The sequence below is a fragment of the Lepisma saccharinum genome, chromosome 4, assembly GCF_977018435.1.
Source record: "Lepisma saccharinum chromosome 4, izLepSacc3.1, whole genome shotgun sequence".
NCBI classification, from domain to species: domain Eukaryota; kingdom Metazoa; phylum Arthropoda; class Insecta; order Zygentoma; family Lepismatidae; genus Lepisma; species Lepisma saccharinum.
The window spans coordinates 109674545-109687590 of NC_139232.1; the positions used below are offsets into that span (position 1 = coordinate 109674545).

The 13046-nt window shown below is 39.7% G+C and overlaps 1 protein-coding gene across 2 annotated transcripts in view; it reads right to left on the reverse strand.

Annotated features, from left to right (window-relative positions):
• The window catches only part of LOC145987324 (putative fatty acyl-CoA reductase CG5065), a 95328-nt gene that overhangs the window by 18693 nt on the left and 63589 nt on the right, over positions 1 to 13046 (reverse strand). For both annotated transcript variants that reach the window (XM_083121845.1, XM_083121844.1), the window contains exons 3-4: positions 5667 to 5915; positions 2160 to 2305 (exon numbers count right to left, since the gene is read on the reverse strand). In XM_083121845.1, coding sequence (XP_082977971.1) covers positions 2160 to 2305; positions 5667 to 5915 — 395 coding nt within the window. The remainder of the gene's footprint in view (positions 1 to 2159; positions 2306 to 5666; positions 5916 to 13046) is intronic.

Genomic DNA, 13046 nt, shown 5'->3' on the forward strand with positions numbered 1-13046 from the left:
TTCTTTAGTTTCTTTTACCTTCCTAACAGCATATTCTAAGGCAAAATTAAAGAGCAATGGAGATAATGCATCTCCTTGTTTTAACCCATCATGAATTGTAAATTTGTCAGACATATTCATACTCACACGAATTTTACTTTCAGTTTCACTGGTGCATATTTTTATCATACTAACAAGCTTCTTAGGTATTCCAAACTCTACTAATATATTATATAATTTATCTCTTTTGACCGAATCATATGCTTTTTTGAAATCAATGAATAGCTGATGGACATTTTGATTATATTCCCACTTTTTTTCAAGTGTCTGTCTGATGTGAATCTGTAGTTGATCTGTTACGTTTAAATCCATATTGATAATCACCTATAATTTCATTAGCATATGGGGTTAGTCTTGTTAAAAGAATGTTAGATAATATTTTATATGTTGTTGAGAGTAGAGAAATTCCACGGTAATTATTGCAGTTCATTTTATCACCTTTCTTAAACACAGAAACAATTATGGATTCTTTCCACTGTTGAGGGATTTCTTCTTTATTCCATATTAAACAAATTAATTTATGAATTTGACATATTAATGAATTTCCACCATATTTAATTAACTCAGCTGGTATTAAATCAATGCCAGGTGCTTTGTTATTCTTTAACCTTTTAATAGCATCTTTAACTTCAGTCAAGTTAGGTTCTGGAACTAAAGGTTCTGCTGTGTGGACTTCATTCACTTCTGATTTATCTCCTACATGGACATTTAATAGGTCATTAAAGTAGTTCTTCCATCTATTTAGAATATCGCTTGGGTCAGCAAGAAAATCACCGTCTTTATCTTTTATCAAGTTTACTTTACGTTGCCACCCCTTTCTAAATTCATTTACACCTTTATATAAATCTCTGATATTTTTATTTTTGCTGTTTGTTTCAATTTCGTTAATTTTGCTTTTCAAGTAATCTCTTTTTTACTTCTAAACGTGCGGTTAACTTCTTGCTTTATTCTATTATAATTGTTTAGATTTGTATCATCAGAGTTATTTAACCACCTAAGTCTAGCCTGATTTCTTATTTCTATTAGATTATGACATTCATTATCAAACCATGGCTTACTTTTTCTCGGTTTATGGTATCCTATACTTTCTTTAGCTGCTGATTCTATTGCATTACAATAGAATCAGCAGCTGAAGAAACTGTCCTGAACTCTCCCTAAAAAATTATTCAGGACGAAAAAATGTCACGCTTTGTAAAGAAACCAAGTAACATTAAAGAAAAGAAAACGCGAGAAATTAATTTTCAAAAATGCAAAGTGAGTATTTTCAGAGTAGAAGTAAATTTCTGATGTGAAAAAACACTGTCGGAGACAATTGGAGTCTCATTTTAAAATATTCTCTAGAGAACAGAACGTTAGAGTCTGATTGTTTTCAGAACATCTAACTAGCGAGTCTACCAAGAGTGTACAACGTGATCAAGAAGGTTAGCGATAGATGCTGAGTTGAGATGACGTCAGAGGCATGCTTGTTGATTGGAGGTTCTGTGAGTTATGACTCTCTCCCAAGATGGAAATGATGAAGAACCATATGTTACGGATTGGGGTGAAATAGAGTAAACTCGATTGCAATCGAGTTTGCAAATTTGCCATTCAATCTTATCTTTTCCCATTTTCTTTCTTTCTTCTCTTTTTCCTATTTTGTCATTCTACCTACTCCTTTTCCAATTTTGTCTTTCTATCTTATTTTTCCCATTTTGTCTTTCAAATCTTCTCCTTTTCCCATTTTGTCTTTCAATCTTCTTATTTCCATTTTCTCTTTCTATCTTCTTCTTTCCATTTGGTCATTCTATCTTCTCTTTTTCCCATTTTGTCTTTATTTCTTCTCCTTTTACTCTCTCTTATCTCTCAATTTCTCTTTTTGTTTCTGCCTTCCATTGCAGTACCATTTGCTTTAATTTTAACCTGTTTCACCCAATTATTCACTGAACCTGATCATTGCATTTAATTTAAAGTGGTAGAAAGCGACAAAAAATAAGAATAATACAATATTACAAACAACAGATTAATAAAACAGTACTAAAAATCCAAAGAATACCTTTAAATCTCAATATTCTTGAAAACAAAACACAACAAAACTAACGCTATAATAAAATAGCAAGTTAACTATTGCATGTAACACTTACTTTGGCGTGAGGGCTTCCAACATCTCGTCGTCCATCCACTCCACGCAATGGATGACGTCATTGTAATTGTAACGCATGGGATACACCTTCTCCTCTATGCAAGTGTTCTCGAGATAACAGAAGGAGGTTCCAACGTACACGAATACCTGAGGAAGGAGAAAGGAACAAAGAGTTAATTTCCTCTTTCTAGTCTCTTCGGGAAAAAGCACTTAAGTCAACATTGCAATTTTACAGCAGATAGATTTTTATGATTATTTTTTTCAATAGCAAATATTGCAAACATTATATACATGTTGAATCATCACGGTATAGAATCATTACATGTGCAAAATGTAAAATTATACTGATAATATTTTCTTTAATAATAGATTCAGTTAGACTTAGATGAAGACAACTAGTGTTGCCCACGAGACGAGACTTTGGCCTGTCTCGTCTCGTGGAGTCTCGTGTAAATGCTGTCTCGTCTCGAAAATATTCGTTTGTCTTATGACACATGGTCAATCTCGTCTCGTCTCGAATTTTTAAAAGCCTGTCCCGTCTCGTCCCGTGGGCAACACTAAAGACAACCGAAAATCGCAATTTGTGACATATATGCCTTTTCCCGAACACCCTACACATCGTATCACGTCGTAGGCGTGACTCGAGCCCAGGACCCCGGGCATCATAAATGAATAAGCTGATCACGTCATAAAAGGGGTCCCGCTGAAGCGTTGGAAAAGAGCTTCCGAAAAGCAAATCACGCCAGCGATCTTCAGTGGAGTTGGAAAACTCCGCTGGCATTTCACTAGGCTGGAAGAATATGAAATACAGTAAATCAGCATTTTCCTCAGAAATCACCGTTGACTACTGGCGCGGTCGAGTCAACGGTTTTGCCGATCGAATGTTCAAATTTCAGTTAACTTAAATAGTTCGCGTGAGAGTATCTCGTCCTTAGTTGCTTTTAGAATTACATCCGATACAGTTATTGCGAGTAAGCTCCAAAGTTGTTAAGTACTAAAGGAAATGAAGAAAATAAGCGACCAAAAAGTTAGAATTTAGAATACCGGATTAAGCGAAAATAGGAGCCCGGAGTTACGCTTCTTCGTTCGTTTTATTCCAGGGTAGGACCACGTCGAAACGAGGACCAGGGGAGATGAGAACTTCCAACTGCGCTACAGGTACGAACATCCTATGTCATTTCCTCACCCCGCCTGTTCAGTCCAGTGTGTTGCCACATGAAGGAAAATTTCCCTTTTTGAAGGGAAATTTGGAGCTAATTTTAAGTGAAAAGGGAAAAGGTAAATTCGATGAAAAATAGCGAATTTTCAGGGAAATTTTATTATATGTATTATATTAAACATTATAAGAGATTCCAGTTTTGAAAATGAGAATTTTCTAAAAAAAAAATTGTCGTATACTTTGTTCTGAGAGGAAGGGTGGAATTTGGGTTGGTCCACATCTGGCTACCGTTTGGGGCTGGAGGTTATTGACCATTCACCCTTACCTATGTCTCGGCTTTGGGAGTGGGTGGCTAATTGCAAAGATGGGGATGAGTGATGATATGATGAAATTTATGACTGGACTCACAAACACTCGAACCCGGGATCACTGCCGTCGTAGCATTTCAAAGTTAAATTGTTTAACATTTTATACATACATACGAACATGGATCAACGATAATATTTATTATTATTATTATTATTATTATTATTATTATTATTATTATTATTATTAATTCTTTAGATGAAGGGAAAAATGGACATAAAAGGGAAATTTTACCCCTTGCAAAGGGAAATTGTGCTTATACAGTAGATTGTGGCGACACTGGTTCAGTCAATCGAAGTGTTTAAATCAAATGGTTTAGTGTTGTTCTTATTTCACGGGGCTAGCCCCCCCTGCTTGTTTGAGTATTGACACCGCTCTTCAGAGCGGTAATCCCACTTACAAGTATACCTCTCGCTGCCAATATACTTCTAATACCAGGCGCTCACATGGCCTGAGGTTTGATCCCCCTAAATCTCTTTGGATTTAGACGACATTGAGTGATTGATAACTTTCCGAATCATAGGCGAATATAGAATGTTTTTTTTTTCTGGGAGGCGTATATAAATTGTTGTAAGATATATCACTGTAAATATAATGTGCATTTCACAGGCACACAGACAAATATATATATAATACAAATGTATATATTATTATTTTATTCACATCGCGACAATCACAAGGGTTTCTTTTAGGTCCGATTTGTAGTCAGAGATAAAGTAATCGAGACAAGATTTTGAAAGTGGTCTCTGAACCACTGTGTAACAAACCTAGGGACCATATCATTATAAGATGATAACATAATTTAGTAGTTTTTGTGAAATATAAGTATAGTTCTACCAGGAGCGTATATTCTAGGCTGTCTGCGAAGCCTGAAGCGTAGAGAATAAAATACAGGAGAAAGTTCGATCAGAAATTGTAAATAAAATTATTCATATCAGTGAGATGATGATGGTGATTCTGAAGTTGGTAACCTGACTTCTCATGAGATGGTAACCAAATTTACTATAAGTTGGCAACCTGATTTCTTATGAGTTGGCAACCTGATTTCCTATGAGTTGGCAACCTGATTTCTTAGGAGTTGGTACACTTATTTCTATTCATAGCCTAGGACCACGTGACATAGTGAGATAGCCCAGATCCTGGACTCAGTATACGCTACTGAGTTCTATGTTATTTGTATCAACAATGATTACAGAAAAGGGTGCATTTTCCTCAGGTGAAACTGTCAAAAATATCTCGCTCGAGCGTGTACAATGGAATATCATTTTAACGTGACAATAATCACAAACATATATATGTAAAATATCCTTGGTAGTCTCATCCCACCAATTATCTATTTCATTTTCATATATCACCGTATTCGTAACATAGACTAAACTACATTACAACATGGAGATAATGACTATGTTTACTTAAGTTTCAATTTCACTGAGAACCCACTAAAACAAACAAATTACGGTTAAACGTGTACTACTGGACTGGACTTCGAGCGTATACCGCTCGTTTTGCCTGTTGGGGTGTTATTCGCTCGAGCGAAGAAGCTTTCAATTCCGTACGCTATCTAGCGTTGTCTGTGCAAACTACGTATTTGGCGCTCGAGCGAAATCGTCTTCCTGCAGCAGTCGGGCCTCCCTGATGGCACAGTGGTAGCGTCGTCGCCTTGCAATCAAGGGGTCCCGGGTACAATACCCGGTGGAGGCACATAGTGGTTCCGATTCCACTTTAAACTGTAGGTCCATTCCCGATTAGCCTTACTGTACACAAAGTGGACTTAAAACACCAACTCAAACCCAACTCTTCCTGCAGCACTCTAATTCTTATACTTTCTGATAAAGGATTGCTCGAACATTTTTGTTCCTTTTAAAATAATGTTAACAATACTTCTTTTGGGAGGGCACGTGTTCGCCAATGATCCCAACACTGGTGGGTATTATTATAAATCCTGGTTCTACTGTTACTAGAGCTGCTGTTCGCATACATTACCTCAAGTTTCTTCATCTCCTCGCATAACTTCATCATTTCCAGCGTGCCTTTTGTGTTGATGAGAGTGGCCTCCTTCAGGGGACTAGTGAACTTGACCGTGGCAGCGCTGTGGAAGACAACCGACACATTTTGCGCAAGAATCGTCCAGGACTCGTCGCTGAGGCCTAACCTCGACTTGGAGACGTCGCCATCGACCTGGACTAGTTTCTTCACAGCCTCTGGTCTCTCGGATTTCAGTCGATCGAAAAGCTGTAACGAAACAAATTAGTCATCAGTGGGGTTCTTCTCAGGTTTCAATTAGTGCTGTTGAAATTTGACACTTCCAGGCTTCGGTTTCAAAGAAGAAGAAAACGATTCTTGAAAACCGAAACCCCAAAACGGTTTTGAGAAACCTGAGTCAGAGAAAAAAGGTTTTCGAAATCGAAAAGATGTTTTCAAAAATTTCACAGGTTATTGATTTTAAGAAATGTATCTTCTTTTCAAAAATTGATTTTTGTTGTGACAATACTAGTATCAACGTATGCATATTACTAGAAGGGATTAACATTTTAAATTGATGAAGGACCAGGCTCCAAGAAAGATCCGAGCCTCTAACATCGAGGGTTGCTCACCCTTCGGGACATTTCCCCCGAATAGTAACCCCAAACCAGGAAGAGGAGTAGCAACGAATTCTGCTATATCAGCTGAATAATGCCGCAACACTGAGTTGCAATCGTCGCGAAGTAGCAGCGAGCAGCAATTGACGCAAGGTAATATCAGCACTTCCGGCTCAAAATCGATAAAACCCCAATTCAGGAGACAAACGAGAGAGAATTGAGAGATCACCACCCGAGACAACACACCGAGCAGAACGTTCCCACCTGGGCTGACCAAGGTGCGTTCAGTAAATACAACAGAAGCTCGTAAGCTGAAAAAGAGGCCTTCGGAGCATCCGAGGATACGGCCAGCCTGCTCTAGGTCCGTTCACGATCATCGACAAACTTCCATCACTGCCGTCGCTTCTCTCTCTCTCTCTCTATCCTGCACTCCGATTGGGGTTTGCCGGGTTTCTGCCTGCCTTACTGTACCTTGTCTCTTCCAGTCGCTCGCTGCCTCCGTCGGGCTGACCGCGACGACCCAAGCAGACCGCTTCAGCCGCCGTCCATCGCCAGCCGAAGGAGCCAGGGTAACTGTCCAGGGACCACGATTTTAACCTCTCATATCCGCAAAAGCCAAGCGAGTCAACCAAAAGCCTCCTCTTTTATTCCAAGGCACGCCCCGCGTGACTCCGATCCCTGCTATACCCCAGTAAAAGTAAAGTGCTCCCCTGTGCTTTGCACCACGCCAAGAAAGCGTATAGGGGTTGTGAAGTTAGGGCCCCACTCTTTATTGATCTCGGCCGAGCCAGCGTGATGTGATCAGCACCGCGCCCCTGACCGCCTTTACCCCCAAGAGTTTCCTCCAGGTACCCACTTTATACGACGCTGGGTAGGCGCCGGAGCTGCTTGAAACGGTTCTCCCCCGTCGGGGATCGAACCCGGGTCTCTCGCCTGGTAGTCAGACGCCCTAACGACTGAGCTACCGCCACGTCGCAATATATTGATTTTAAAATATCACGCTGTTGACGTAAGGTGTTTTATTTTTCACAATACCTTCTTATACCGTATTAAAACAAACCCAGAAGAAAATAACAAGGGATTTATAAAATAATATTATACAATATGAAGATACATCATCATATCATTGATATCTCTAATATGCAAAAATACATTCGAAAATGCTCCAAAAGACACTGCATTGTTTACATCTCAATAATAACAATAAAGTGACAACTGCACAATTCCAGTACTTCTGTATTATACAGTGCACTATGCACTACAAAAAAATCACTGATTTCGGGGGGTTCACACCACATTTTGGTCAATGTTTAACCTGAGTAGTGTTACAATGGTGTCGATTAGTACCATTTATCTGAGTTATTTTAACACCATGAGGTACATCGTTGACCAAATGTGGTTTGGACCTCCTGGGACCATTGAATGTAACACCACTTTCTCTACACTTCATTGATTGATTGTTTGATTCTTTCATTTCTGCCAATTTTGGCTAATCGCGAAGATGAGGATGGGTGAAGATATGATGTAATTGATGAAAGAGCATGCATGTATGTATTGTATGTATAGCCAGCTCAGAAAGAACTCCTGCATCTAATCTGATAATGCCGTGCTAAGCAAAGCAGTCCTGGCTGTTGCCAAATTAACTGCTAGCGCAAGGGAAGGACAGAAGATTCGCGATCTGTCCATTATTTTGATAATGCATGTACAGTATATATGAGTACAGTGAAATAATATACAGTAAACCCTCGTTAACACGAATCCCAAGGGACCGAAAAATCAAGAGTTCGTGTTTAAACAATTCGTGCTAACCGGGGACTCAAATTTTATTGTTGCAATAGAGTTCTTTCTACACATTAACCATTTACAATACGTATTTTGTATGTCACCATAAAAAACACTACTACAGTACTACAGTAATCAACTTTTAAAAAAAGTACTCACAGATCATTTTCTGGTGAAAAACAGTTCAGTATGTGTTCTGATGACACAAATTCCAAGGATGCGGTGATAGCTTTTATTGTATCAAGCACACTCTTACTTGGGGTTTAAGTCTTCTACGTTTTAATGAATAGAAAAACACATCTGAACACACAACTGAATTTGTTGGTTAAATACGTATAAGCTCATTGTTGACGCGGTGATCGCGATTGTCGAGCAATTGCACCCAAGTTTTAATCTTTATGTTACTCGTACTGGCTACGATTTAAAGAATAGAAAAACACCTTTGAACACATTGTGATCTGAATCTGTTGGAAATATTAACATACTACATGGCTCTACAGCCCTGGAAGGGCTTTGGTCTATCTTCTGACTGCCAGTCTCCTTCCCATAATCCTACCTAGAAGTGCGGAGATCTTCAACCGGTAATGGGGTGACGTGGAGTCGGAACGTCGAACCCTCAGCCGTTAGAGGAGATTTTTATGTTACACTATTCACTCGTAGCTCCCCAATTGTTTCACGATGGACGGTCCTATACACCGGCCGAGAACCCAGAGACTGAACCTAGGCGGACTCGAACCCATGCCGTCACGCAGCGCCTTAGAATGCACGGTCACGGAGGACTGTTGGAAATTTTAGGCTCCTTTTTTCCCGAAATATAAGAAGGCATTGACTGGTTGATCTTGATTTACTTAATTTTACGCTAAATAACGAAGTCAAATCAAAATTATTTTTTATGTGGAGTTGCATTATATTCCATTATTGGCGTTACTTCGTTTATAAGTTACGAAATTTTAAAATTTTCTTAATTGCAATTTTAACCACATATTATTTTTAATAATTACGGCAGCTAAATTCGTTTGTTTGGATATTGTTTAAGTCTACTTCTTATACTGACAGACTGATCGGGACTCGACCTACAGGTTAAAGTGGGACTCGAATCACTATGTACCTCCACACATCGAAACCGAACTCCTCGTTTACGAGGGACGATATTACAACTGCAACATCGGAGATGCCTGCACGTTAGTTGCTTGATAAACTTTTTAGAAATTTTTCGTCATGAAACGAATGTAATTGGGAAAGCATTAGTGCTTTATTCTTCTCTTTTTAAAATTATATTAACAGCCATTAGAAGACCTGAGTTATGTTTAAGGATTAGCGGGAGGGGTTCATGTCGACACTTTTTGGTGCTACGTATGAAAAAAGGGTCGGTGGGAATTAAGACTGATTGATTGATTGCTTTTGTTTGTCTTTGTCGCTTTTCTGCCACTATTGGCTAACCGCGAAGATGAAGCTGAGTGACGATATGGTGAGATTGATGAAGGGACACTCTTAAAGAACACCCATTCCCAGTTGACCGGGAATCGAACCCGTGTCCTTGGCGACGTAGTGTGCTCTGCTACCCACTCCTCCATTTCGATGAACGCTCCATACCCCACCCCCTCGCGCGCACACAACACACCACACTGACGCATTCACACACCTGATAATTCCATAGCTATCACGGCGCGGGCTTTGGTATCGCTCACGGTCTCAAGTAAAGCAAGCGTATTGCGTATTGACTTGCAACTTATTACAGGACGTCATCCAATGCAAGGAAAAACAGAAGAAAAGCTAATTTGCTCTCGATATCCAGGAGTCTTCGCCTCAAGGACGTGCACCTTACAGTAGTTCGATAAGAACCTGTATCTGTTGCTCCAATCAGTGTTGGCTGTCTTGAGACCTTAACCGTGGTTTTTCGTTTAGCCGAGGCTCGGTTCGGGAGGGGGAGGGTAATGTAGTACTTGATGAGGCGAGTGTACATATACCCAGGCCGGGATTCAAACCCGAGACCCCTGGCGTCGTAGCTAGCTGTGTTAACCACTCCGTCAATTATCTTTGCATAGGTGTCAATTTACACATACCCCGGGTTCGAATCTCGGCCTGGGCATGATGTTTGTGAATGTCCATTCATCAATTTCATCACATCATCACTCATCCCCCATCTTTGCAATTAACCAAAAGTGACAGAAAAGCGAAGTAAAATAAAGCAAATCAAATAGAATCAAAATTTACACATACATGAATATGCATGCAAACAATAATTACTGAATTTGGAACAACGCAAATGTAGCAACGTGTATCAACGTTAAGAACACGTGCTACGTCAGCGAGTGCAAATCGAATACCTGCTTTCGAGAATATAATACATGTTCGTGCGAAACTTCCCAACGCGTGGGAAGAACTTGCAAGTACAAGGGCAATTCATGGAAAACGTTCAAGGTAATGCTCTCAACCTAGGCAAAAGATATGTACTTACAGTGTGATGCTGTAAATTCGTAAGCGGCTAACAGTTAAAAAAAACGGATAGCAAATTGCCCAAATTAACAACGTCACTGCACCAGGAGGTGGAAAACTTGTCGCGGTCGGGAAATTCCGTTTCGTGTTAAACAAATCCGCAACTGAAATATAAATAACCATCTAGTGACACGAAATGTGCTGGAAAAATCATAAAGATAACGATGTTCAAACAATGTTGCACGAAGGTCTGGATAAGTGGCGGCAATTCATTAACAGAATTTTACATGTAATTACCGTATATCATTACCAACCTGTACTTTGACACTACGGAAACATAGAGATGATGTAACGAATATTAAACAATATTTTCAAAGTACAAAGTAGTACAAAGTAGTTATGGAAATTTTCTCATCATAAACTTGTTAGCGCGGTATGACCCACTTCTTAAAATTCATGTTGAAAATGAAAAAGCAAGACAAAATACTAAAGTCCTGCTATTCAAACTGAACTTTTTACACTGACTTCAAAACAGGTGTTGAGTGGTATAATAACTTACGATCTAAAGGCACTAATTTTCTCTGGATACAACCAAAGATATTACTAAAATTGATCAAAAGTCAGTTGTAATAAGTTACGTCAATATTAAACCTGTTGTCTTAACTTTTCGTAAAAGTTTTTACATTGATTCGAATTGCATGTATGTATTTCATATGTGTATGTGCGTAGTACATATCTAATATAAATGTAGGCTTCAATTAATATTTTATGATAGCTTTTTTAAGCGAACTGAAAGTTGCGGGAGGACACAGAGATTGCTAGTTACGTTGCTTCAACTATACCAATGTACAGTGGGATCCATGAGTATTACCGTGCAAATTGTCCATCACCATGTTCGTGCACTTTATTTTACCCAATAAGAGCTTCAAGAATTAAAAGAAAACTCAAAACAAGCTGTTGACAATTTCTGCACCAACATACATAAAAATGCATATCTTAAAAACACATAGGATGTAAGAGAAAAATTAATGAAAATAGTCATGGACAATTTGCACGGTAATACTCATGGATCCCACTGTACGTGCAACAAGTTTCTAGTTATTATCGCACACCGTCTTGAGCTCCTTCTAGAGAAGTGACTGATTGATTGATTGATTTGGTGTTTTAAGCCCACTTTATGCACAGTAAGGCTAATCGGGACTGGACCTACAGTTTAAAGTGTGATCCGAACCACTATGTGCCTCCACCGGGTATCGAACCCGGGACCCCCTGATTACAAGGCGACGTCGCTACCACTGCGCCATCGGGAAGGCCCTAGAGACGTGACGTCAGCGTGGAATGCCTTCGTTTGTGAGGTTAGGTTTCTTAGGTCTCTTAGCATAAATACACTGTAATATGTCGGGGCTTGACCAAAAAGGTATTACAGTATTTATGCTGAGAATTGAACCTCACAAGCCTAACCTAATAAACAGAACATTTTGAAAGTATTCTCTCGGACTATTGACCAGGTGAGTTGTGGAAAAGATTCCAAGCTTTCATCATTCGTCGCCAAGAAAGTTTCAAGACTTTCAACGATAACATTTATCGTCACTAGACGAGGGAGCTCAAAACGATGTGCGACTAGTGAGACCCACAGTGCGTGTGGTTCCTTCCAAACAGTGGCGTGTCCAATGTGGGCCCAGTATTCCTAAAAATGCAGGAAAAGATGGCAAAATGAGGACTGACTACTAAAAAAATTATACTCAACCTCCCACTTTTCGAAAATCCTGGGCACGCCACTGCATCCAGATGTTATATTTAATTAAAGCTGTGTTGCCCACGAGAGAAGACGAGACTTTGTGTATCGAGTGCTGGTGGCGCCGAAGCAAGGCCTGACATAGCAAAAAAAAGTTGTTAGGTTGATGTCCTCCACATGCTGCCAAATTTCGTTTGTTATGCATGGAAAAGGCGGGGGGGATTAGCAATACTAATAACCATGTTGGTTTCAGTGAGAATTTTAAGAGGTATGGATATATTTTCACTTCACAGTTACAGTTCACATGGGGTCTCGCATGTCCTAAGGCGGTCCTGCACACGGGAATAAAAAATAGCTAATTATGTGTATTTCTGTTGTCTATATGTGTTCGCTTCAAACGGCCGCAGTGAAGCAACGTGTTGGAGGCTCAAGTTTCCTCTGGTTGCGAAAGAGGAGATGGAAAACCTGTTCTTCTACGAGAAAAGGAAGAGAATGAGAGGGGGGATCAGAATCAAATGACGAAAGGGCAAGGTCTTTACACACTTACTATGGCTGGCCAGGATTATGCAATGCGGCTTCTGACATTGGAATGGCCCTTGGCCAATTAACAGCTAAATTGCGTGGACAGGCACGGAAGGTATCTCTCCCCATTCTCAGGGCTGTCCAAAACATGCTAGCTTATTTATCAATTATTTTCCTTCAATCAGTTGATCTCAGTGGCATAGCGTCGGGAGTCCTGGATTCGAATCCCGGTCTTGGCATGGAGAAGGAACAATCACAAAGAACATTCACACCCAGGCCGGGGTACGAACTCGGGACCCCTGACGTCAT